The 27245-nt window shown below is 38.3% G+C and overlaps 1 protein-coding gene and 2 long non-coding RNA genes across 51 annotated transcripts in view; 2 read left to right on the top strand and 1 right to left on the bottom strand.

Moving 5' to 3' along the window:
• The window catches only part of igsf9ba (immunoglobulin superfamily, member 9Ba), a 118728-nt gene that overhangs the window by 82878 nt on the left and 8605 nt on the right, over positions 1 to 27245 (top strand). For 11 of the 42 annotated variants that reach the window (XR_015509288.1, XR_015509279.1, XR_015509286.1 and 8 more), the window contains exons 6-17: positions 11520 to 11661; positions 13571 to 13716; positions 20319 to 20461; positions 20547 to 20687; positions 20762 to 20881; positions 20953 to 21103; positions 22609 to 22732; positions 24657 to 24832; positions 24914 to 25140; positions 25445 to 25529; positions 26098 to 26241; positions 26434 to 26479. Coding sequence is in view for 6 of the 42 variants with exons in the window: in XM_087283982.1 (XP_087140108.1) it covers positions 11520 to 11661; positions 13571 to 13716; positions 20319 to 20461; positions 20547 to 20687; positions 20762 to 20881; positions 20953 to 21103; positions 22609 to 22732; positions 24657 to 24832; positions 24914 to 25140; positions 25445 to 25529; positions 26098 to 26241; positions 26434 to 26479 (1645 nt within the window). In the remaining 36 variants the exon portion in view is untranslated. Of the gene's footprint in view, positions 1 to 11519; positions 11662 to 13570; positions 13717 to 20318; positions 20462 to 20546; positions 20688 to 20761; positions 20882 to 20952; positions 21104 to 22608; positions 22733 to 24656; positions 24833 to 24913; positions 25141 to 25444; positions 25530 to 26079; positions 26242 to 26433; positions 26480 to 27090; positions 27178 to 27245 lie in introns of those variants that run through there. The other 31 variants (XR_015509283.1, XR_015509278.1, XR_015509282.1 and 28 more) reach the window with 7 other exon arrangements.
• LOC147840608 (uncharacterized) lies at positions 1195 to 12419 on the bottom strand. Of its 8 annotated transcripts, XR_015509332.1 has the most exons (4): positions 11333 to 12419; positions 9965 to 11144; positions 8130 to 8819; positions 7112 to 7990 (listed from the first exon to the last, which is right to left on the bottom strand). It is a non-coding gene; the product is annotated as an uncharacterized LOC147840608 (long non-coding RNA). The 8 variants fall into 8 exon arrangements; XR_015509331.1 differs by lacking the exons at positions 7112 to 7990; positions 8130 to 8819 and adding an exon at positions 1195 to 4609 and having other exon boundaries at positions 9969 to 10055; positions 11494 to 11820; XR_015509333.1 differs by lacking the exons at positions 7112 to 7990; positions 8130 to 8819 and adding an exon at positions 3412 to 4609 and having other exon boundaries at positions 9969 to 11144.
• On the top strand, positions 4864 to 8716 carry LOC147840609 (uncharacterized). The gene is made up of 3 exons (XR_015509342.1): positions 4864 to 6694; positions 6768 to 7985; positions 8156 to 8716. It is a non-coding gene; the product is annotated as an uncharacterized LOC147840609 (long non-coding RNA).

The following is a 27245-nucleotide window of genomic DNA, read 5'->3' as shown; positions in this document are numbered from 1 at the left end:
GAAAACAGCCGTTGGATTCAGATACCTGTACGTATTCGCAGGGGTTTCGTGTCAAATGCCTTTTATATGCAGTACAAAATAGCTGTCCTGATCGCAGGTGTTTCATGTGAAGTCAGTGTATGTTATATTAAACAAATTAACTTAAGATACCTCTCAGATTACATTAATACTGTTATAACTTAAGATACCTGTCCCGATCCAAGGGCTTTTGTGTCAAATACTTTATATATCATATACAGTAACATCAGATACCTGTCCTGATCCCAGGTGTTTCATGTATGATCACTTTTATATTATATACAGTAACATCAGATACCTGTCCTGATCTCAGGTGTTTCATGTATGATCACTTTTATATTATATACAGTAACATCAGATACCTGTCCTGATCCCAGGTGTTTCATGTATGATCACTTTTATATTATATACAGTAACATCAGATACCTGTCCTGATCCCAGGTGTTTCATGTATGATCACTTTTATATTATATACAGTAACATCAGATCTCTGTCCTGATCCCAGGTGTTTCATGTATGATTATTTTTATATACAGTAACATCAGAAACCTGTCCTGATCTCAGGTGTTTCATGTATGATCACTTTTATATTATATACAGTAACATCAGATACCTGTCCTGATCTCAGGTGTTTCATGTATGATCACTTTTATATTATATACAGTAACATCAGATACCTGTCCTGATCCCAGGGGTTTCATGTATGATCACTTTTATATTAGTTAACATCAGATACCTGTCCTGATCTCAGTTGTTTTGTGTATGATGACTTTAAATAAAAATAGAAAATAAATATGTGTTATGTTAATTAACTAAGATCAAGAAAGAAAAATTAACCACGATTTATTACAGTAAATGTGGTATTTATTTGTTTAAACATGACTGAATACCATATTTAAAACTACAAAAACACGGTTAATCTTACTACAACCATTATTATTTGGTTTAAAATGGAAGTACAAAAGCCCAGAGACATTAAAACGGAGTAAAACGAGGTCAGCTGTTTTTGCTAATAAAATCTTTAAAATATAACATTATGAAAACAAAAAAATAACCTGTATGATTATTTTTTCCTTCGTTATCCACCGCGGTAGGTTCTTTATCCATAATCATCCTGTTTGAAATGACCGCGCTAAAAAAGAACCTGTACTGCGCATGATCGGTGACCTCTCAGTATTGTTTTTTTTTTTTTTAGGGGGCGTTTAACAAACACTGACCGAGCCACGCCCATTTTACGTCATGGTAATGAAACCCCTGGAATTTAGTGCATGCCGTGTGTAAGCAATGAATGACTGGATCTGTAGTTCATATAATGGCGGATTTGTAGCTTTATGGCGATCAAGGATTAGATCGCTGGTGATTGTGACAGTGTAAAACAGCTCTAAGTGAATGGAAAACATCCAGCTGAGGTTTACATCTGAATGTGTACTGTTTAAAAATACTGATTCTCAATAAAGTCCACTAAGGGTTGTTTTTATGAATCGTCTTGGTACCAATTACTGGCGATTAGCATCACACAAAGAAGGGGTTTGAAAAAAAAAATAGCTGAACAAATCATATGGGAGTCATTGGGATAATTAGGTAAAATAAACGCATATTTTAAGACAATGTAATTCAGCCTGTAGTTGGAGACCCCCAAAACCAAAATATGACCTTTTTATAATGCATGATAGTGACCTTTAATTTATCGAATCATTAAGTGCTGGAAATGATTTGTAATACCTTTGGTCAGTCTGTTGAAATCAAATAAAATGTAAAAGAAGGGTAAAAGTGCACCACAAACATGTCCATTTAAGCTATGGATGAAATGTCACCTTGAAAGAGATCTGTCTGTCTTGTCTCCATGATGGACATGAATGAATTGACAAGTGCGTGTGTGTGTTTCATGCACATGCAAACAGAATAATCATTGTTTTCTTTGAGTCAGCACCTGGTTCTGGTGCCACAGTCTTTCCCCCATATGGCCTCAGCGTTAGTACAGAATGATGAAGTGCTTCAGTTTATTATCCGTGAACCGTGTACAGTATGACAGCAAACATGAGCAAGCTGCCTGTCACTGGCTTTGTGGCTTTCACTGCAGTCAGATTTATGGCAGTAGAGCATGGCTGTGAATACAGAGCAGCATGCGAACACACAGCCTCCACTGAGAAACAGACACGCATGATCACAGATTACCACCAAACATACAGGAGACATGGAAATGCTGCTGTAAGGGCTGGATGGAGATGCATGTATGGTGTATATATGTGCATAGAAAAAAAAAAGTCAAAATGATTAGCCCTCCAGTGAAATTTGAATTCTTTTAAAAATATTTACCAAGTAATGTTTAACGTTGACTGGGGATGTTGTCAGACAGTGGAAGGAATACTTTGAGGATCTCCTTAACCCCATCGACATGTCTTTCATTGAGGAAACAGAGATTGGGGATACAGGGGTGGACTCACCCATCACCCAAGCTGAGATCACTGAGGTAGTTTGCAAGCTCTACAGTGGAAAAGCAGCAGGGGTGGATGAGATTCACCCTGTGTATCTTAGGTCTCTGTATGTTGTGGGGCTGTCTTAGCTGACACGTCTCTACAGTGTCGCGCATAGAGGTCAGGGACAGTAACTCAGGACAGGACAGTACCTCAGGACACCACCATGGGGTGGTGGTTCCCATTTTTAAGAAGGAGGACCAGAAAGTGTGCTCCAACTATAGGGGGATCACATTCCTCAGCCTCACGGGGAACGTCTATGCCAGGGTACTGGAGAGGAGGATCTGGCCAGTGGTTGACCTGGGATCCAGGAGGAACAATACAGTTTTTGTCCAGGCTGTGGTACACTGGACCAGCTCTATACCCTCACCAGGGTGCTCGAGGGTTCATGGGAGTATGCCCAACCAGTCCACATGTGTTTTGTGGAGTTGGAAAAGACATTCAACCATGTCCCTTGTGGCATTCTGTGGAGGGTGCTCTGGGACTATGGGGTCAGTGGCACTCTGTTAAGGGCCGTCTCGCCCCATATGAACAGGGTAGGATTCTGGTCCGCATTGCAGACTTGTTTCCAGTGCATGTTGGGCTCAGGCAGGGCTGCCTTTTGTCACCAATTCTTTTTTTTTTTTAACATTCTCTTTATTGTATTGTTTACATAATGAATAAATGATAAGTACAAATGATAACTTTTACATATGTGTACTTTTTTCCTTTTAAACACAAAGTTGTAACATTAGGTTACTATTATATGTATAAGAGAACTAAACAAAGAGAAAAGTGGAGGGAAGGGGCAAAAAACAGAAAGAAGATAAAAAGGTAAAAAAAATAAAAACAGAACTCAATAAGGGGTATATTTTAGGTGTTTCTACTTGGGTTCAATCACTGCTCTCTTGTTAAAGTACTTAATAAATGGATTCCATACTGCATGGAAATTATTTGCTTTATTTTCTAGGGAAAGCCTTAGCTTCTCAAGTTGCAGACATGACATGACATTTTTATTAATGTTGAGCAATGTGGAGGAATTTTTTGTTTCCAATTTAGTAAAAATCAATCTACATGCCAAAAGGGTTATCAATCTGATCACTGTACGTTGATTATTAGATCATTCTGCATAATAACTGACACCAAGTACAGTATAGCTAAAATAGGCCCAGGACATACTTGTTTTCCCACCACTTTTGATATTAATTTAAAAACTGAAATCCAATAATAAAAATTTTTAGAACAACTCCAAAACATGAGACCAAGCAATGCCTGGGTTTGATTGCATCTATCACACAGTGGGTCTACGGAAGAGAACATCTTAGAGAGCTTTAATTTAGACAAGTAGAGTCGGTGCAGAATCTTACATTGTATTAAACCATGCCTGATACAAACAGAACTAAAATTAAGTTGTTCTTGTGCTTCCTTTTTCACTAATTCTGTTCATAATTTTTATGAAGCCTTTGGCTGAATGGGGGTACGGTTCGGGCACCACAGGATTTCATCTGTGTCATTTGCAGACGATGTTGTTCTGTTGGCTTCATCGAACACGGTCTTTCAGCATGCACTGGGGCGGTTTGCTGCAGAATGTGATGCAGCTGGGATGAGAATCACCACCTCCAAGTACAAGGCCATGTGCTCCACAGGATAAAGGTGGTTTGCCATCTCCAGGTTGGAGGAAAGTCCTTATCCCAGATGGAGGAGTTCAAGTGTCTTGGGGCTTTGCTCATGAGTGAGGGAAGGATGGAGCAAGAGATTGACAGGCGGATCGGTGCAGTGGCAGCCATAATTTGGTCGATGTACCGGTCCGTTGTGGTAGAGAAAGAGCTGAGCTGAAAGGCATAGATCTCGGATACAAGCAGCCGAAATGAGTTTCCTTTGCAGAGTGGCAGGGTGCACCCTTATGTATAGAGTGAAGAGCTCTGTCACCAAAAAGGAACTCTGGGTAGAGCCGCTGCTCCTCCATATCGGGAGCCAGCTGAGGTGGCTCGGGGATCAGTTTCGGATGTCTCCTGGATGCCTACCTAGGGGGTTGTTCCAGGCATGTACCACCGGGAGGAGACCTCGGGGAAGACCCACGCTGTAAGGACTATGTCTCTCGGCTGACCTGGGAACGCCTTGGGATCCCCCCAGGAGAGCTGGAAGAAGTATCTGGGGAGAGGGAAGTCTGGGGTTCACTCTTAAGACTGCTGCCCCAACGACCCAGCCCCAGAAAAGCCATAGGAAATAAATGAATGAATGAATGTTTAACAAAAGAGAATATTTAAATTTTTACAATTTTGAATATTTAAAAACTGCCCAACTCACTGCATAATTAAATCTGTAACTCAACTCTCCTGTTTCCACAAAAAAAAAAAAAAAACTCCTGGGATGTGGACAATGTGAAACATGTATTGTTTTCTGATGAGTCCATCCTGACTGTCTTTGCCACATCCAGCAGAGGAATATCATGGCATTATATCATGGCTATACTTGTGCTAGATGAGTACTGCCAAGGACTACCAAACCATTCTGGAGGACCATGTGCACCCAGTGGTTCTAACATTGTACCCTGAAGGCGGTGCCATGTATTAGGATGATAATGCACCAATACACACAGCATGACTGGTGACAGAGTGGTTTAATGAACATGACAGTGAAGTTGAACATCTACCATGGCCTGCACAGTCACCTGAATTAAATATTTTTGAGTCACTTTGGGGTGTTTTGGAGGAGCGAGCCAGGAAACGTTTTCCTCCAGCCGCATCATGTAGTGACCTGGCCAATATTTTGTAAAAAGAATGGCTCAAAATCCCTCTGGCCACTGGGCAGCGCTTATATCTGTCATTCCCAAGACAAATTGATGCTGTATTGGCCACAAAAGGTGACCCCACACAAAACTAATGAACTATTGTGGTCTAAAACCAGACCCTTCAATTTTATTGTCCAACTCCTGTATATATAATGCACACCGGTAAACCGTATTTATAAAATAACATTCACAAATATTATATGTGTGTGTGTGTTATTATAGATATGGTTACGTTTTAATTGAAATAAACATTTTAAGCTTAATAGCTTAACAACAATGGCTGTTTTATTGAATTGATGAATTAAATTTACCAAATGCAAGCATTCAGAGCAGGTGCATACTGCAAACAAGGTAATGTGATCATCTTAGATCTATTTTAGTTATACTATATCTTCCGCCTTCTTAGAATGGAGAGCTTGAGTTGGAGTGAAGTCGAAGGGAATCGTCTGCTCTCGCCTGAGCACCAGTGAGTCAGATGGAGACACATATGAACTGTGCTGAGCCAAAATTGCCTTGGCCATGGGCTGTTTTGTTTAGTAAACTAGCAATATTGTTTTTACAAAAAGCAATATTCTCATGAAGCCTCTGGAGAGGCACTCTAGTTAAAACCTGCTTCAATAACACGAGCTCGAGCGACGCCGGGGATATTTTTAGACGCTTTCAAGTGATGCCTTTTGCGATTTCATTTTAATAAGGAAAGCTGCGCTACTGTCAATAATCCCCTCAGACGCAGTGTCATTTACTGCACATTAAGGAAACATCCAGGAAGCTCTCAGCATAGTCCACACATTAAGATTTTGAAGATATTTCACAGCTAGTCCTGGGCTTGTTTGTGCTGTATTTTTCTGCCAGGCACCCACAAAATTTCACAGCGGTCCGAGTGTCACGACGGAATTCCTGCTACCCACACGTCTAATTAAGAGTCTATTGGCAATTTCAGTGACAGCCTCATGTGGGAAGGATAATATTCTCGGTGGGAAGGCATGACAGTAGTATCCTTGCTGTCTTTATTGGACAGGCTTATTTATGCACATATAAAGGAAAATTAGGATAATTGCAAGGAATACCACATCTGTGGCATGCAGTTGACTACCACAGACAATAATTCCTGTCTCTTATTGTGTTTAAACAAACATGAAATGGGTTTGGTCTCGGTGTATATCCAATGAACCCATATAGGAATCTGATATATGGCAATGTATGTGGACCACTAATTAAATATATAAGCTCATGTTTACATTTCACAGATGTAAAAAAAAAAAGTCTTAAACGTGCAAACTTTACACATAAGCAAAATATATCTAAAAATATCACAAAAGTGGTCACCTTTATATATGTAACATTTATTTCCTCATACAGTTGAATTATTAGCCCTCCTCTATATTTTTCCCTAAATTGTGAAAGATTTTTAAACACATTCCTAAACAAAATCGTTTTATTAAGTTATTTATAAAAACTGATTTTTGTTATCTTTGCCATAATTACAGTAGATAATATTTTACTAGATATCTTTCAAGATACTAGTATTCAGCTTAATGTCAAAGGCTTAAATAAGGTTAATTCAGTTAATTAGTTAAGTTAGATGATAAGGCAAATGATTGTATGAAGATGGTTTCTTCTGTAGACAATCGAAAAAAAAACTGCTTAAAGGAGCTAATGAGTCATTCATTCATTCATTCATTTTCTTTTCGGCTTATAATCCCTTTATTAATCTGGGGTCGCCACATCAGAATGAACCACCAACTTATCCAGCACATGTTTTACACAGCAGATGCCCTTCCTGCCACAACCCATCACTGGGAAACATCCATACACACTCATTCATTCTTTTTTTTTTTTTTTTTTTATAAAAATGGCTTTTATTCTAGTTAAAATCAAACAAATAAGACTTTCTGCAACAACAACAAAGAAAATGTTATAGAGAATACAGTAAAAAATCCTTTGCTCTGTTAAACATCATTTGTGAAATATTTGCAAAAGAAAAGAAAAGAAAAAAAATCACAGGAGGCCTATTAATTTTGACTTTACTGTTTATAACCTGTAGAATAAATATTCATACATGGCTATGCGCTTGTTAAGTGTGACGTCACGCGAAGCGGCTTCCGGGTCCAAGCGTTCTATTCAACTGTATGGGGAGACTCATGAAATAGTAATTATAAACGTTTACAAAGCAAATTAATACTTTCGAAAATCACGATCGCAACATATATATGTCCATGCCTAATATCCGATGGCCAGAAAGTGATTGATTTTTTATAAATTGTAAAAATTTTGGTATTTGTGATGCAGCAAGCTCAGAGATTGTTGTGTAGACTTTATATAAAATTTACTTTAATATGTGATATGAATCATCATAAACAAATAATAATCAAGTGATCATAAACAAATAATTTCTCAACTCAAATGAGCGGCTGCTTGGACCCGGAAACAGTATTACATACGTCACCAACACGTCATCACTTAACAAGCGGATAGGATGTTTATCCTTTTATTTAATATGCATAATTAAATTAGAAAATGCAGAGAAAACCCACGTAGAAACAGGGAGAACATGGAAACTCCATACAAAAATGCCTCCTGGTCTAGCCAGAACTCACACCAGCAAATTTTTTGCTGTGAGGCAACTAAGCTAACCACTTAGGTTTCAATTTTCTTTAATAAAATGATCATTGGAATTAGACAACAGAACTAACATCCGCATCAGACACATTCAAAGGTAAAATGTACTCTACTAAAAAAAGTGACAGTCAAGGGACAATACGGAGGTTGTCTTTTGTTTTGAAGCGTTGCCACTTTAAAGTTTAAGGCTGTACAAACACTACAAAAAAAGCTTTGTCACTTAGAATTTTTGTTTTTTCTTAAAAAACAATAAAAATCATTGTTTTGTTTTCAGATTTTTTATGGTATTTTTTTTATAGTATACATACATGCTAAATATATTAACTATCATTCATTCATTTATTCATTTTCTTAGTCCAATTATTAATATGGGGTCGCCACAGCAGAATGAACGGCCAACTTTTCCAGCATGTTTCCACATGTATCCGAAACACTCATTCACACACATACACTATTTACAATTTAGCTTACCCAATTTACCAATAGCACATGTCTTTGGACTTGTGGGGGAAACCAGAGCACCCGGAGGAAACACACGTGAGAACATGCATATGCAAGAACATGCAAACTCCACACAGAAATGCCAACTGACCTTGCCGAGCTGCTTGCTGTGAGGCGAACATGCTATGCCCACTGTGCAGCCCATATTAACTGTCAATTCATTCAAATTTTGAAATATGAACATATTTGTCCACATATATTAACTGTTATATATTATTTATGTTCATAAACATTGCCATCAGAAAGTTAACAATCAAACTGATTAAAAAGCACTGGGGTCTTTGTGCTTTAAAGTAATGCATGAGTGTGAATGAGTTTGTATGGATGTTTCCCAGTGATGGGTTGTAGTTGGAAAGGCATCCGCTGCGTAAAACATATGCCGGATAAGTTGGCAGTTCATTCTGCTTTGGCGACCCCAGATTAATAAAGAGACAAAGCTGAAAAAAAAAGAAAATTATTGAATGAATGAATGAATGAATGATTAGGTCTATGCAATGCAACATTAGTCGCCATTTTGTTCTTTGACTCTTGACAGGCTGAAAATTTGAAAAATGTGTAATATTACAAAGTTTGACATTGTAATTGTATTGTAAAATATAATATAAAATATTGTAAAATAAAAGTTAAATTTACTTAAAATGAATTCACATTTTTGTAATAAATGCCTTTGTGAAACAAACGCTTCAGTGCTGCTTTTAGAAGATAACCCAAATTTCAGTCTTGTGCCTTTTATAATGGTTGGCTTAAAGTCCAGTTTTTCCAATACCTGTTTCAAGTGTGTGCTGCTCTTGACACTGGTTTATTGTTTTGTTAATTAGTGTTGTAATTGGGTGTTCTTGATTAGTCTTGTTATCTTGTTTGGCTTAGGACCAACAACAAATGGTAGGAGTAAACAGGATCTGAAAGCACAGCCCTTTTTAGACATAACTAAATAAAATATATTAACCAGGGAAAAAAATAATAATAATAATAAAAAAAATCTGACACAATTAGACATTATTTCCAAATCCTCTGTCCGGTTTTCTTCACAAATCTACAGTGTAGATTTTTTTTGAGTGGGTCATGACAAAATATAGCCAAAGCTATAAAGCACTAAAATTCAGTGGAAGGCTAGTTAGTTGCAATCATTTTGAAAACTTTATAATGTGTTTTCACCTTATAGTAAGAGATGACTTTGTCATTCACAAATCACAAACCTGCACTTTTCTTTTCTTACAAATTCCTTTCTCATATTGTAGGACTGAGATTTTTGTGTGTGTGTGTGTGTGTGTGTGTCATGACAGCCAAAGCTAAAATTAAGCACAAAAGTTCAGTGGAAGGCTAGCTGATTTTAGCCCCGATTTTGACTCGCCAAAAGGTTTTAGGAAATCACAGACAAATGCCTGCAATCACAGGCAAACCGGTGCACATTCCTGCGAGTAACAATCACACTGTGTTAGCTATCAAAGATGCGATCTGAGAGAATTGCCGATAAGTCGCCGACACCCTTGAGATATTTGGCATGCTGAATATCTGGACCAGTCGGCGATTCAAATCATGCCATGTGAAATGTGTTTTGATTGAAAATAATATCGCCCATTACCTACAGCCAATCAGAGAGCAGCATCAATCAGTATGGGTATCTGCAGGCCAGTGAGAGATTGGGGGAGAAGTTAAAAGCGCTTCTTCTCAATCTATTTGGACACAAGAAATAGAGAAAAAACTAGTGAAAATTTGACTGGAACACTCGTGTCTGTTTGATATGTCATCGGATCAATATCTCAACCGGGTCAAAAAAGAAAATAATTGAGGAGAGATTGCAAATTCTATTCAAAATCTAGCTGAGCAAAATGAGTAAATTTTCTACCCCAATAAAGGCTTCTATCTCATAATGTAGTTAATATTAAATGATATACTACGTGACCTGCTGTTGTTTCCATGTCACATCTCTTGTGTGTTTGCTTGTGTAGCTGCTTTGACACAATCTACATTGTAAAAGCGCTATAAAAATAAAGATGACAGAGACAAAGTTGTAGGCGATTCTTTCTACTGTTGTCGATCCATCCAACAGTGTAAACAAAGCAGCGACGAAACACTACCCCAGATAAACATGCAGTGTGAAAACATCTGTGACACAACTTCTTTGAAAATCATGTAGTTTGAATTCAGCATTAGTTTGACTTTAGTGTTCACAAATCACAAACCCTTAATTTTTCATTTCTTACAAATGCATTTCTCATAGCTACTGTAAGACTGTGATTTTTATTTTTGTTGTGTGTCATGACAGCCATGGCTAAAGTGCTAAAATTTAGTGGAAGTATAGTTTTTTATCTTTCACAAATCACAAACACAAATGCATTTTCGTACTGTAAGACTGTGAAGACTCACAAATGTCTTTAGTAATAATAATGATAATCTTTAGTCACAATAATTCCGACTATGTCTTGTAATTGCAACTTTTTATTCCTTGCAAATGTGTCAGTTTGTTATACAGTGGTCCCTCATTAATCGCAGGAGTTAAGTTCTAAAAATAGCCCGCAATAGGTGCAATCCATAAAGTAGTCCGCTTTACGTTTTTACGATTATTACAGATGTTTCAAGGCTGTAAATCCCCTCACTACACTCTTTGTAAACATTTCTCAGATAGGCATTAACATTTTCACACTTTTCTCTCTTCTTTAAACACTCGCGTAACTTCGACCTTCCTTTAGCATGCCCAGAAGTCCAACTTTTTGTGCTATGGTTTGCATTTTCCTCTGCTTTTTGGGTGCTACCATGGGTACCTTTGGCGATGCAGAATGTTTCATGGACATTATGTGTTTTGTCGGGGAGAAAACTTGCAAACATACAGTACAGCAATTCAGTCATACTGCTAGTGATCGAAGATTCATGTAAATTTGGAAAGCTGAATGCATTCTGTACTGTACAGCAGACACGGCACAGATATTGATTGACAATGTAAAAAAAAAACCATGTCAAATTGCACAAAAAAATCTGCGAAACCGCAAAAGGTGAACCATGTTATGGTGAGGGACCACTGTATTGCAATTGTGAGTTTCCCATTATAAGGACTTTAAATCTCAAAATCACTTGGGAAATTCCACAATTTCACAGTTGTTAGTTAAGACTAACCTTGATTTTTGTTTTGCCTCCACCAGGTCCTCCATACATTGTGACACCACCTGAAAACATCACTGTTAACATATCCCAGAATGCCCAATTCACGTGCCAAGCAGAGGCGTATCCTGGCAACCTGACCTACACCTGGTACTGGGAGGAGGACAACGTCTACTTTAAAAAGTAAAGTTATGATCGAGTTCACTCCTGTGCTAAGTCTTAGAAAACCTGCGCGTCTGCCACATTCATGCGGCTTTAGATTAAAGCCCTGTGTATTTTTAGACCCCGAATCCTTGAATCTCCAGGCCTCTACAGCTGCGTTAAGGCAAATGCTAGCGTAGTGACGTGGAGGCACACACAGCAGGTTTTTATGCCGGGATGGGAACATCTTGTGACACTGTGCTTGTGTCATCACATGCCTAAAAAAACATGCTGATCATCTGAAGCCGAGCCAGGAGCTGTTCTGACTCCCCTAAGCTTGGCCGTATTGACCTCCTGTACGCAGGGATATAGTCTGTTCCTCTCTGTGGAAACAGGCCAGAAAAGTGTTGCGAAATAACGCTTTCCGCTAACTATTGACCTGTGGGGGCCGGACGGATGGTCATGGGAATATCCAGACTGCTGGCCAACATACCACTTTGTGTAAAAAAATATTGGACACTGATGTTTGAAAAATTGAACAGAAGAATCAACATTTTATTTTGTTTTTCTTAAGGCACATAGAGTACATCTTAATCAAGGGGCTTCAAAAGGGGCAATAAGTGTTACTGCTTGGGGATCTTGATGATGTCTTGATGATTTTAAAAAAGGTTAAAGGAAAAGTGCAATGTAAAATTTTATATGACCAAATATAAGAAGCTAGAAATTGAGCTAAATGCCAGTTCCCATCAGCCATATTAAGTTACAATGAATTTAAAGTATTACCATAAAACAGGTCATTCAAAAAGAAAAGAAAGAGAAAAAAAACTTGCCTCAAATAAATCTTTATATTAAAAATATGTGATCTCTCACATGTACTTTACACTGACTGGCCACTTTATTAGGTACTATACTAGTACCGGGCTGGACCCCCTTTTGCCTTCAGAAATACCTTAATCCTTTGTGGCAAAAATCAACAAGGTAGTTGAAATATTCCTCAGAGATTTTAGTCCATATTGTGGCATTGACACAATGCTCAATTGGTACTAATGGGCCAAGAAAATACCCCCGACACCACCACCACCGCCAGCCTGAACCCTTGATACAAGGCAGGACCACTGCCACGCCCACAGAATTGCCACTCACCGGATACTTTCCCTTTTTCCTTTTTCAGACAATTGTCTGTAAACCCTATGGTTGTGCGTGAAAATCTCAGTAGATCAGCAGTTTCTAAAATACTCAGACCAGCTTGTCTGACATCAACAACCATGCCAGGTTCAAAGTCACTTAAATTACCTTTCTCCCCCATTCTGATGCTCGGTTTGAACTGCAGCCGATTGTCTCAACCATGTCTACATGCCTAAATGCATTGAGTTGCTGCTATGTGACTGGCTGATTAGAAATTTGTGTTAACGAGCTGTTGAACTGGTGTACCTAATAAAGTGGTCGGTGAGTGTATTTCAGAATTTTTAAAAATAAAATCTAATTCCTTAATCATTTTAACATTATTCACATTTAAGCAATTATTATTCATATTTTTTATTTGTATTACTTAGAAATGTGTCTGTTTCTAATAATTTTCTCTCTCATAATTGTGTATTTAATATGTTTAGTAAGTTATAATTTCCTCACAAAACTGTGACTTTGTATTGAACATTTTTTCTTCCCGTAATTGCAACTAATGGCTTAATTATAATTGTTATAGAAAAATTGTGACTTATTTATAATAGCTGTTCCTAACCTACAATTATGACCTCCTCTCACAATTGCAGATTTACATAAAAAAATGTTAAAACTAACAAAAAAGTCCATAATTGCACACCTAAATTTACTCTTGATTGTGATTTTATTACCATTTTTTGTCTAAAACTATAATAACGCCTTTATTGTTGTACAAACACACTTACTGTTTTGGCATTATTCAAACAGGCCATCTCTCTTCTCTTCTGTGCAGTGATCTGAAGCTTCGTGTGCGCATCTTCATTGACGGAACCCTCATTATCTACAGAGTGAAGCCAGAGGATGCTGGGAAATACACCTGCAGCCCCAGTAACAGCCTGGGCATCTCCCCCTCCGCTTCAGCTTACCTGACCGTGCAATGTGAGTTTCACCTCCAACCTCTTGTTGTTGGCTTTCCATCACTCTTTGTTAATGTAGATTTTGAAGCATCGCATGAGAAACAAGTTGACAATGACCAAATGACAAATTTGTCATGAAATGACAAATTTCCAATAGTGTTTTTTTGAAAAGCATGAAAAAGAGTTAAAGGTGCAGTAGGTGATCTGCAAAAATGCTAACCAGTTAGCATAATATCTTTGAAACACAGTCCCTCCCCTGCTGTCTAAAGCCACGCCCCCTGAAACACAAATGCGCTCCTTAAAAATGACAGTAGACAATCCATTCGATCATGTCATTCGCCAGTTAGAAAACGTTAACAGTACTTTATATTATATTTATGTTATATCTAGCACGTTTACAGTTGTGTAGCAAGCAAAACTTGTCATAATGTAGAATATTTCATGCATGCAAGGATTGCTGGTCTCACTCTCATGTGCTTGTCCTAAAGCAACTACTATATGCTTAGTGGTTGGCCGGCGGCGTGCAGGAATTATACTTTTTACTAAGCCAAACTTACATTGCTATTTCAGACTTAATATTTAAAGTAGCACAGTAAACATTATAGGAAGCGTGTCACAGGTTGTCATTATTCAACCAATGTGAATATAAAACCAACTTCACCTCAGTAAAGCAGGCTAGGCAGAACAGCGCTATTTACTTTGTAATCGGTTCCTTTTGAAATTGAAAAAAGCCACTGAAATCTTCTGCCGAAAGACTGATGTGACTAAACAACACCTTCATGGATATAACCCATTCATAAAACAACACAATCTACATCAGCTTTGCGTGACTAAAACAGTTTCGAAAAATATAACATTACCTGTCTAAAATAAATACTTCAGCCATGGTGTCGTCCTTCCTGCAGCATGCTAAAGTAACTCCAAAACTGGAGTACGCTGTCATCATTAACCTGCAGACTGCATTTTGCTCATGGGGCTGCAAGAAAATAAATAAAAAGAGTGGAGCTGCGACCAATAATGAATAAAAAGAGTGTGGCTATGGTCAAATAAATAAATAAATGAAAAAAGTGTGACTGCTGAGAGTGCAAGCAGTTAGGGACACCAGCCCTCACGGCCAAAAAAAAAAAACGGACCGGCCAACCAGGAATTCTCCCGGTCCTCCCGATTAGCCAATCAGGGACTGGATGTGCAGATGTACAAATCTACATTTGTTGAGAGAGAATTTGGGCTACTTAAAAGAATTATGGAAATTGTTTGCCCGACAATTTTCCAATAGTTTTGGAATATGAAGAGACTTTTAACCAGCACAATAAAAACTTTTCTCAAGACAATCACCAACTGCACCTTTAATGTGAATAGGAGATACTAAAAGGAAGTACATTTGCCGAATAAATGAATTCAAACTTTACATCTAGATCAGGGGTAGCCAACCCTGTTCCTGGAGAGCCACCTTCCTGAAGATTTCAGTTGGTACCCATATCAAAAACACCTGAACCAATTAATTAGGACCTGAACACCACGTGATAATTACAGGCAGGTGTGTTTGATATGGGTTGCAGCTGAAATCTGCAGAAAGGTGGCTCTCCAGGAACAGGGTTGGCCACCCCTGATCTAGATGATTAATCAGCTGTCTCCATCATGCTTGCCTTGTTTACTGTTGGTTACTAGGTTATCAATACCTAGGGTTTTATGCACCTATCAATTTGGAGTTTTTATTTTGTTTTGTATAAAGTGTTTTTTTTTTACAGTCTAATGAAAATAATGCAGTATATTACTTAAAGGTTTCTTTTGTTACGTTTTATCAATTTGTGTCTGTAAATCTCAATTACAATACTTATTGTTAAGACTATTTTTCAAAATTAGTTTTTATCCCTTCTGCATAAATATCTCCTTCAGCTGCCAATGGAGTACAGTACAATAAATCTCAATTTTAATCATCTCTGTATACTGAAGCTTTATATATACAGGTTAATATGTTCGAGCGTAATCACCTGATTATAGACAATTTTATACAAAGCATTTTATATTTTACAAAAAGAAAAGAAAAACATGACTCTTCGCTGTATATTCTGATTTTAAAAAAAGATAGTCAGATTCACAGAATCCGTTCTCCAACTTTGCCTCTACATGTAAAAAAAAAACAAAAAAACTTCAGAATGTTCAGATATTTCTGGTAAAAATATATTAATTAATAATATACAATAATTAATATATAATATATTTCTAATATATAATTAATATATATTAGAAATATATTAATCAGTGCATATAATTAAAATTGTACATTTGTATAATTAATTAACAATTTAGAAACCTTTTTTGCAATTCTTCAACTTAATCAATCTGCAATGGCAATGATAACAATTAGTTATTTTTACCTCTACTCACCTGCATTGTCTTGCCATAAACAGCCGGCACAACCAACCAGGCCTGCATCTCAGTCACTGTCCTGTGTGTCTTTGAGGTGTTTTATGTCAAGTATGCCATCATCAGAGTGGGTAATTGGTATCTGTCATGTACAGGGACAGAGCTATTTACACTCTTTGAGATGGTGTGGTGGCTGGCAGGCATCTGAGATGTTCTAGTTGCCGCCTCTCTCTGGAGGGTTTGAGATCTATGCTGCCTCTCTGTGTCTGTCGGTCTGTCTCTGCACTGAGGACAGATTGGAGGAGCCTTTCTTCCTGTGGTCACTTTAAAAAGCTGGAATCATAACAGCTGTAAAGGATGACACATTATAGCACAGCAAATGTGTGAACACATATCATTTGACCCTGTACCACAAAACCAATAGTAAATGAATAATTTTTTAAATTTTGATTTATGCACCATATTAGATCTGGATGACTAAGCTTAATCCATTGGTTTATGGTTTCTTATTGGACAACATTTGGCCAAGATACAACTATTTGAAAATCAGCAATGTGAGGGTTCAATAAATAAATAAATATCCAGATAGCATATGAATGTGGGCAACTTTAGGCAGTTATGCAGCACTGGCAGTTTTCCTTTGGCCATGACAAAATGAATGTAAACCTAAAGTTGTTCACTTATAGAATGGCAAAAGGGGGTCAATGATTCTAATTCATATATGGGCCATTTAAGGCAAATAGCTGGCACTTATGGCAAAATGTAATCTAAATGTGAGTCTAATGTGGCCAATGTGGAAAATGGTTAATTTGGCTCAAATGATTGAGGACAAATGTGGGCCACAGTTGGCAAAATGTTTAATACTAATGCAACTGTGAGCCTAAATTGGCCCAGAAAAAACATGGCAAATGTGGCCCAGTCATTTTAAAAAATATGTTGGCCACTTTTGACGAATATTCGGTGAAGTAAACTTTGGCTAATGTGGCTGTTAGCCTATAGTGGCTCAGAGAAAATACAGAAAATGTGGCCCAGTTATCTTAAAACAAATGTGGACCACTTTTAGTGAATATCTGGCACAGTAAACTCTGGCTAATATGGCTGTTAATAGGGTCAGTTCTGGATCACTTAGTTGAATTCTGGCTGATATGTGGTATTGCTATGGCGTATTTGTGGCCCAGATCTGATAAACTGGAACAGACCACCCTACAGCCATCATTCCATTCAGTATGTGGTCCAGATGTAAGTGTCTGGTGTAGGGCAGATCTGAGCCAGAATAAAAGCAAACTGTGGCCAATAATAGGGCCAGTTTTGGTTAATTTGTTTGAATTTTTGGCCCAAATCTGGCAATCAGGAGCCGACCGTCCAAGTGCCATCATTCCATGCGGTATGTAGGCTGGATATAATTGTCTGGTGTGGGCCGGATTTGAGCCACATGAATATTGCTAGCCGGGAAGAAATTTGCCTTTAAAAGTTTTCTAAATTGAGTTTGTAGCAATGCACATTACTAATCAAAAATTACTATTCAGATCTGTTGAATTTTGCCATACAAAAACAATCAATGATTTTGACACTTACAATAAGTTTCTGGGTATTGCATATGTTAGGTCACATATGCTAGTATATAACATATACTGTTAGTTTAATACAATTAATATTATTTATTGTAATTTCTGCAATAAATAATATTAGTTAAATGAAATTAGCTAATGATTAGCTAAAACAATTAGTTAAAAAGGGAGCCTATATAATATCAAAGTATACTTTATTTAGCAACTTTTTCTGTAGATTCTGGTTTTAATAAAAACTATACTGGCTTACAGCAACATAAAAACATCTGAAGCAAACAGTGCTTGTTGCTAAAGGATGAAAATGCAAGGCGTAGAGAAAATGTGTATCGTCATTTGTAATACAAATCTTCAGATGAAAATGGAGTAAAAATAGATTGCTTGTTTCTCTGAATTTACCACCCAGTACAGTATTTAACTGTGACCCAATATATCATTGCAGTAGAAAAGAGGTCAGGGGTGAAAGGACGGCCTTAATGAATGAACTGGGGGGAAATGTAGCAGCGTAGTTTAAAGAGAGAAGCGATTATCTGTGGAAAAGCACATTATATCGTGTCATATGCAGAGCTGTGGCTGGCTGTCTCATTAGCAGGCGCTCCTCTGTGCCGTTGGGGTTGTGCTACATCAGTCAGCGACACCTCAGGGCTGCTGCAGGTGAGAGAACTTCACAGGAAAGGCTTTAAATAACACTTACATCTTCCGTTACAACACATCACTTACACAGCCTCCCAAACACTGTGATTTTGCAGCAAATATTTATATTCTATACCTTGTATTACTTTTTTTGTGGGGTGTCAAAATTGATTTACGTTTACAGTCATCTTGGAATCAACATGCTTTCTTTTTGGCTGAAAACTAGACATCTGTTAAAAGGATAGTCCATCCAAAAATGTGTGAATGGGTGTACTCACTCTAGTCACGGTTGCTTTATACTGTGCCAGAGCATGATAGTCCCCTCTCTGCTTCCTTTCTGGCTTGCACTCACAATGCATTTTACTTCCAGTTCTAAGCACTCATACGTCATTATGATGCAACTGTTTTGAAGAAACTTTGATGAAATTCGTTCTTACTCAGCACAATAGAATCAATTATTTCAGTTCTGTGACAAAATGTTTCCAGTTCTGTGCTATTATGCAGTACAGAGTCCTACAGATCAGTGCCCCATTGCAGCTCTTTTGTGTGTACTTATTCTAGGCAAATTGAAATGACCCCCAATGCCTGGTGTGATTTTTGCTGTCATACAAGCTCCTGATTATATTTAAACGTGCAACAAAAAAAAGGAAGATTGAGATTTTTGTGCAGTTAAATGAGCCGACTTGACGATCTATCTAAAGTTTACCAAGCAGGAGGTTAAACTCACCGAATAGCAAACATGGTATGATGTGTCATGCATGAAGCACGGTTCCAGAAAAAAAAAAAGATAAAAGTAAAGTAAGATTTAAATAAATCTAAGAGGTGACTGCAGTTCGCTTGGTAGGGTTGACAAAAGTTTTAACTTTGTTAGTAACAATCGGTACTTAAATTTAAACAAAATGTCCGTTTCCCGCTAACCTTTTTCAGCCATTGTGTTCACATGCTCAACAGATATGACTGTGATTGGCCACGAAGGTCATCGGTTTACCACTCTTTACCGCTGTTTACCAAGTGCAAACACAGATACACAAAGACTGCCCTTATAGCAAACTTTCTCTGGCCCAGATCTGGCCCACATGTTGCAGTAAATTCTGATACATGATTGGACAAATTCTGGCTTCCATACAAGGTCCAAACATGGACCATTTCTGGGCCAAGTTTCAGCCAAGTTAATAACCCATAACTGGGCCTAAACTGGGCCAAATATGTTGGTGTCATAACTGCAATGAATTTGATAAACCCATGAAGCATTTTGCAACCTGATTGGTAGAATTTATTCTTTGCTTAAATTTTTTTTTAAATGTACTTTAAAAGTTTGTCAAGATAGGACCCACATATACATTTTTAACATCTAGGCTAAATACTAAATATGCTATCTGGCCCTAGTCTTGTGTGCCGCCTTAAAGAGGTGCTGCCTTAAAGAGGTGCCACCTCGTCAAAACCCGGGCCATGTTTGGCCCACATGCTGTATGCCAGCGCCGTATGAATGCCTGTTGTGCCAGGCATTATGTCAAATCCATATGTAGGCCATAACTCTTTGCTACCTGTGTGGATTGCTTCAATGCCGCATTAATCAGTTGATCCATCAGCGAATCACTCTTATGTAAGCTCATAGATAGATCAGCTGATCGACACAGCTTTCAAACACTCCAGTGTCCATGTATCTGTGTTTGTTTGCAGGAAATGGCCTGTTTAAAAATAAAATTTCAGCAGCGTTTGGTACTGAACTTGTTATTTTTGACAAACGTAAAGTTTGATTATGTGAACAGTTTTGGTTGGGTTTAGATCAGTCATTCACTAGATTATCTATACAACAAGCCCCATCTTCTTGTGGATGTGATCTAAAACATACAACAAAACAAACCCTAAATAATGTATTTCAGATTAGCACAAACAAACAGAGCATCCTCTACTGGATTTGTCACACAAAACATGCAACAAAACATACCCAGATCGGCATATTTTACATTTCACACAAATGTAGTCTGAGACATGTATGAATCTGGGATGTTTATTCCCTAAGTTCTTCATTCTTGTTCGAATCATACCCTCTCCACAGACCCTGCCCGTGTTGTGAACATGCCACCTGTCATCTATGTCCCAAGAAAGTTGCCAGGAATCATTCGCTGCCCAGTGGATGCCAACCCCCCTGTTACGTCAGTCAGATGGGAGAAAGATGGGTACCCCCTCAGAATTGAGAAGGTCTGAAATGATGGTATTTTTGAAGTCTGAAAGGTCAAGACTCTTAACTTTTTGACAACCCTCCACATCAATGCTTTTCTCCCAGTATCCTGGATGGAGCCAAATGACAGATGGAAGCATTCGGGTGGCAGAGGTCACTGAAGACTCCCTTGGCACCTACACCTGTGTGCCTTACAATGTCCTAGGTACCATGGGACAGTCCCCTCCGGCCACTCTGGTGCTAAAGGTGAGTCAGTGCATCTTAACGAGATCATATCAGAAAGAAAGTTTGCGTTCTTAAATGTCTTCATGTGACCACAGGACCCCCCTTACTTCAATGTGAGGCCCGGGGGGGAGTACCGTCAAGAGGCGGGAAGAGAGCTGGTTATCCCCTGTGCTGCTTCTGGAGACCCTGAGATTCCAACCATACAGTGGAGAAAGGTACAACAACCCAACACAAGTATGATATTTTTCAGCTATCCAAAGATTTACTGTTACTGTGCTTTGTCAAGGTTGGGAAGCCCAGCAGAAGTAAACACAACCTCTTACCAAGTGGTAGCTTACAGTTTGTCTCTTTGAGCAAAGAGGATCATGGGGAGTGGGAATGTGTTGCCACCAATGTCGTAACAAGCATCACTGCCAGCACACGCCTTTTTGTAATAGGTAAACGACTATCTATCTATCTATCTATCTATCTATCTATCTATCTATCTATCTATCTATCTATCTATCTATCTATCTATCTATCTATCTATCTATCTATCTATCTATCTATCTATCTATCTATCTATCTATCTATCTATCTATCTATCTATCTATCTATCTATCTATCTATCTATCTATCTATCTATCTATCTATCTAATCTGTCTGTCTGTCTGTCTGTCTGTCTGTCTGTCTGTCTGTCTGTCTGTCTGTCTGTCTGTCTGTCTGTCTATCTATCTATCTGTCTATCTATCTATATATCTATCTATATGAATGAATTAATTAATAACTTAATTTAATTACTGCATTATTTTCTGTTACGGACAGAAAGTATGTCGGATATGTGATTTTTCAACATTTGCCAGACAGGAAGGGTAGGCTAGGACATTACAATTCTCAGCCAAGTTGCACGAGTGAGTCATTACAGTAGGGGGGCTGTGTAGCTTGTCAGGACTCTAACTCTTTTTTCACGTCTGTGAGTTAGCCCTCGGATGACAAGTGATGTGTGAGCGGACATACAACACACACACACACACACGCACATAAGTTATTTGTTTGGTGATAGACTGGTGTCATGGCAGTCTGAAGATTATGCTTAATGAGTGAGCAATTAACAGAACCTCTGCAGCTGCTAGGTGCCGATAAGAGATGTGATGGAACTCCTAATTCCATCCTCCACTTCAGTGTCTTCATCGTTCGGCTCTCTCCTGCTATTATCAGACTGGGTCAGTCTATACTCACAGTTTGTTCATTATCTGGTCAGAAAACGTAAGTGAGAGGAGGTTCATAAATCTCTCCAGTAACATCTAAAAAGACTAAATCTATTCTGAAAAGTAGCTCGTTTGGACCTAAACCTTAAAGACTTAGAGGTAATTGCTAAGAATTGTGATTATAAATAGACAAAGTTCCTAGTCGTCTTCTCTAACAAGACCCTTCCACTTATAAGTGAATATGAATTTGTACCATTATACTAAGAATGACACATAATCGATTGTTTTACTAAATTTTAATTTACTAATGGCTTTTGTTAGGTGTGTGATTAATTTGTTGATATTAACACTCAATAGTTTCTGCCCGAGTACTGGAGGAACATAAAATATGATAACAATATTACCTTCTCTCTTCAAAACTCACCAAAGCAGTTATAGGGGCTTGGGAATAGTTGACAGGGCATTACTATGTGGTTTCAAGGATGTTTTTCTTTTTATTGGTGCAAATTTCTAGCTACTTAGAAGTGTGTCAGCTCAACAAGCTACATTATTTGAGGTTTCATTTATACATAGTACAAACAGTGTGGAAAACATAGTGTGGTACATTTTAATACTTGGCAATAGTGGTTTATTTAAACCTTTCAGATTATCAGTGTGGAAAACATAGTGTGGTACATTTTAATGGTAATAGCCATAAAATGACCAATAGTAATAGCATTTGGAAACATCACCAATTAAAAATAACCCTGTTTCAGGCACTAGTCCACATGCGCCAACTAATGTCCACGTGTCAGCGTCCACAAGCTCTGCTAACGTTTCCTGGGAATCTGGATATGACGGAGGATTTGAACAGACGTTCTCGGTTTGGTACGGCCCGGTGTAAGTCATGCCAGAACCTGCATTTAATATAGCTCCTTCCTCAATTTTTTATAAATGTACTCGTGACTTGTTTTAGTCTTATTTTGTCATTGTGTAAAATCATTTTACTTATATGGATTGTAAATGGAGTAAACCAATATAACCATTTAAGCTCAAACACTACACAGACCCCCTAGTTTTTCACAATATTTTTTGTGATTTTTTGCGATAAAAATGACTGATTTTGTGGCGGAAATCTGCAGAAATTTGCGAACAATTTTGTGATTAAAAATATATATATAAATGTTAAAGAAATATGCGTACTAACTATATTAGGTAGCCTACTATGTTAGGTGTGCAATCTTAAACAATGACAATGACACAAATCTTAAAAATTAAAGATTTATTTTTTTTTTGGTCTCATGACAAAATAAGATCTAAATCGGTAGGAATTAAGCCAAAGGAAGGTTGTATTACTCTTATTTTTATCATATAATTAAATTTTTTTCTTTTTATCATAATATCAGCCATACATGCAAAGCACAAATAATGTCCTTAAATTCGGTCACATCCAGCGGCCGTCACCCTTAAATCAATCTCATCTCCACCTGTCTGTTCCATTGCTCTGTTTGCTCCCAACATTCTTTTGCAGCCTGAAGCACATCAAATGTACAAAACGGCCAATTCGCGCCACAAGATGTCTATATCTCTACTTTTCTATGAGTTCAGATGTAAATCTCTCGCGCTTCACCGCGTCTACTTACAACACAAGCTGAAAACTTCCCCTGCCCCCTACTGCATGTAATGTCATGATTGTGAGGGTGCAGGTGATAATATTGGGTTATACCACACAATTAAACACATAGTTTGCAAACTGTACAAAATGAGTCAACAATTTTAATGACATTTACAAGTTATGATCTAGAGGAAGAAGAAACTGGTCCATATGAACTGTAAAAGTTACAGATTCAATCCCTGTCAAAGTCTGACAAAGTCCCATAGTCTCTGCTGCTCCTTCAATTGCAAACGGCCAATGAATCCCGTGTTGCAGCGTAGGTTATTGTATCAAAAATTAGAAAAATGACAAGAACAACCACAGCACTAGGTTGGCTATACTGTGGTATTGTTGTGAAAATGAGCTTTAATCCTTAATTACCCGCAGCCGAATTCCAATTTCTAAGTGATCGTCATCTTCATATCATGATCAGTCCCGTGATCCCCCGCGCCTCCTCTAGTGTGTGGAGGGAATGCGCGTGCACAATTTAATGGAACTGGAAGTACATATTTGGTGATGTACTGTATCAAAGTCAATGCGAACAAACAAAAGATCCGAACCCAACTCGATTCATTTATTTAACTCTGAGTCAAATATTTCGCTAAAGAATCAATAGTTTTTAACATGCTACCTTTTAAATTTAAACCACAGCTGGATATTTTCATTCACTTAGAGCTGTGTTAGAGCTGTGCATGGAAGGTCATTTTCCAAAACCCATAATTGGGGCTCTTTAAATGCAAACTGAAATAAATAATTTGATTATATGGTTTGGATTTAGATGTTTTATGAGAATATTTACATTTTTTTTTTTCGATTATTTTGTGTTTAATTACGGATTTTGCAGGTTTGCAAAAATTTGCGACTTTTTGTTTATTTTTCGTTGGATTCAGAGATCGCGGAATCGTGAAAAACTAGAGGGTTTGACTATATTTCAAGAAATATGTGATTTAATAATCAATAGTTTTTAAAGAAGTTCAGCGTAATTATTGTAACAACTATGATTCTATTCCTTAATTTCACCCTAAAACTCTGATGTTTCAAAATGTTCATAACAAGATAAGTGGTTTTATCTTCATCTTCTGAAGAGACATGAACACTTTATCTGATGAACAGTTTTCAACTAAGATATAAAATCCATTGTTAATGCAACTTTTTGTTACAATCCAACAGAAAAGTGAAGAATGACGTAGGAACCCATGATTGGCTTTCCATACCTGTGCCCGGCTCTCAGATGTGGTTAGTGGTTCAGGGGTTGGAGCCAAAGACTGCCTATCAATTCAGTGTGCTGGCCCAGAACAAACTGGGCACCGGCCCCTTCAGTGAGGTAGTCACTGTGACTACAGGAGGCAAGTGATACTTTCATACAAACTATGCTGTGTATTGGACCTCTGAATGACCACTTCCCATCATTCCTTTGTCTTTCCTAGGGTACCCTATTAGTACCCCTGAACCACTGGTGCTTCTAACTCCACCACGGTGCCTCACAGCCAACCGGACACAGCAGGGTGTATTGTTAACATGGCTTCCTCCAGCCAATCACACTTCACCAATTGACCGATACGTCATCGAATTTCGTCTTGGAGAAAAGTGGGAGGTTCTGGATGACTTGATTCCTGCCACTGAGACTGAGATTATAGCAAGAGATCTTATTCAGGTATAACTGACTGTGTACTTATTATTATTACAAACATTCATGGAAAATGTACTCATTTAAATGTAGAGTAGACTGGAAATAATAACTCCCTTTGATAAATATTAGCTGAAGTAATATGAGAGAATTGCAGCTGGGTAAATGCCTTACAGCTGAAAAAGCTCTGAGGATGTCGTTTTAATTCAGTCTGACATACAGAAGAGTCTGCTGCAAATGATCTTGTTCCAAATATGTTGGTGGATCCAACACTTCAACCTGTTGGCCTCACAGGATTTGTGACCCACTGACCTGTTTCTCTGTCTCCCAGGACTCTTGGTATGAATTCCGAGCACTAGCTATAATGGATGATCTTGTCAGTGAGAGCAGTAATGTGGTGGGAGTGTCAAGCACAGGTGAGAATAAGGGGCGTCACTAAAATGCACCAATCCATTGCTTTAGCCACCTAGAGCTTCACTGCCCCCTGCTGCACATTGTAGTTAATGTCATACAGTATGCTTCTTTTATTTGCTGTGCACTGTAGATGTTGATAGAGAGTGTCATGCATTTATTTTTTTGGAGGGAGCATCAGTGGCAGCCCTTGCTAATTTTAACATCTCAGAACATCATGATTTCTTTGTGACAAATGAAAAACACTGAACTACATCAAATGAGTTTTAATTATCACATCTACAATATACTTAATTACTACAGATTTAACTCTGTGTTTGGAAGTTGCATTCAAAAATGAATTAAGCCAAAATATGGAAAGCCACATGCCCCCTCAATCTAAATAGGCATGGTGCTTCTGATTAGATAGGCTGCAGTTGTGTTAACCCTACATAGTCTGCTTTATGATGCACACTAACTGAATGACAGTCTGTAATCATGCTAACCTGCTTTGTCAATACATGCTTGCTTTCTTCCATCCTAATTTCATGTTCTGGAGTGTGTCTCCTCTCTCAGACCCCTTCCCTCCCACAGAGATCTCAGACGAAGGGCTGGCCAAGCCAGTAGTGGCCGGCATCGTGGCCACCATCTGTTTCTTGGCAGCTGCCATCCTCTTCAGCACGCTTGCTGCATGTTTCGTCAACAAGCAACATCGTCGCAAGCTCAAACGCAAGCGAGGTGAGACATACAAAACTGTTATTTCTGTTTTTTTCTGCATGACTGACATTGCATATCACTATACAGTTATATTTAGAAAAATACTACCTTTATTTCAGTCGTGTTGAATATCACTAGCTTTAGCATTGCAGTGTTTACGATGAAGATCTGAAGAATATTGTCATGCTGTGGCATTGTGTGATTTTTCATTAGACCCACCACTATCGATTACGCACACAAGGAAAAGCATCGAATCTCCGTAAGTACCAGTGCATGGGAACATCCATCATACTTTGCACTTTTGCAAATCTGTTGACTACCGGGCACATGGCTTGAGGTAGAAAGCGAGAGAGCATGTTCAGTTTGGGAAATCAAACAGCTGACCCTAGCTGCTGTGTTACTGTGAGGGATGCATGGAGGAGGATTTCAGTGGTCACTAAAGTGGCTGCTATAAATGCATCTGTGCCTACCTCTGCTTTTCAGCAGCGAGATGCATTGATTTGCCGTTACAAGCAATCTTTTCAAGCTTTTTCTTTTTTTGCCGTCCAGTAAGATTTTGATAGAACCTTTCGATAGCACAAGAATATATTATAAACACAATGCTTATCCCCTGGCTCCTCTGAACTGTTCAGTGCAGGCATGGCAGCATGTCACTCACATTATACTAGAGCTTAAGGAAAAATAAATATTAAGGGTAGCAGTTCCAACCCAGTTCAAACTGGGACTCATGCTCTTATCTGATTCCATTGCGGTCTTCATAGAGCTGCAGTCTCATGCTCCCATCCCACCCATTTCCACATAGCAGTGTGGAACCAAAGTCTGGTTGACGGCCGAATCTGCCCCGTCTCTATTGTGTTTTTGTCACCGCAGGCCTCCTCTTACCCCCTTGCCTGGCATTGAGCCCTACTGGGAAGAGCCAGACAGGAGCAGCTACAGGCCCCCATCCACCAGCCCTCAGTGAGTGCTTGCACCTGCATCTCTCTCTGCAGCAGGCGCAAGTAAGCGCCTGTCTGCTGTAGCTGCAT

The sequence above is a fragment of the Danio rerio genome, chromosome 15 (genome assembly GCF_052040795.2).
Source record: "Danio rerio strain M-AB ecotype USA chromosome 15, GRCz13ab, whole genome shotgun sequence".
NCBI lineage: Eukaryota > Metazoa > Chordata > Actinopteri > Cypriniformes > Danionidae > Danio > Danio rerio.
The sequence above is the reverse complement of the archived record's forward strand: the minus strand, read 5'-3'. Positions and strand labels throughout refer to the sequence as shown.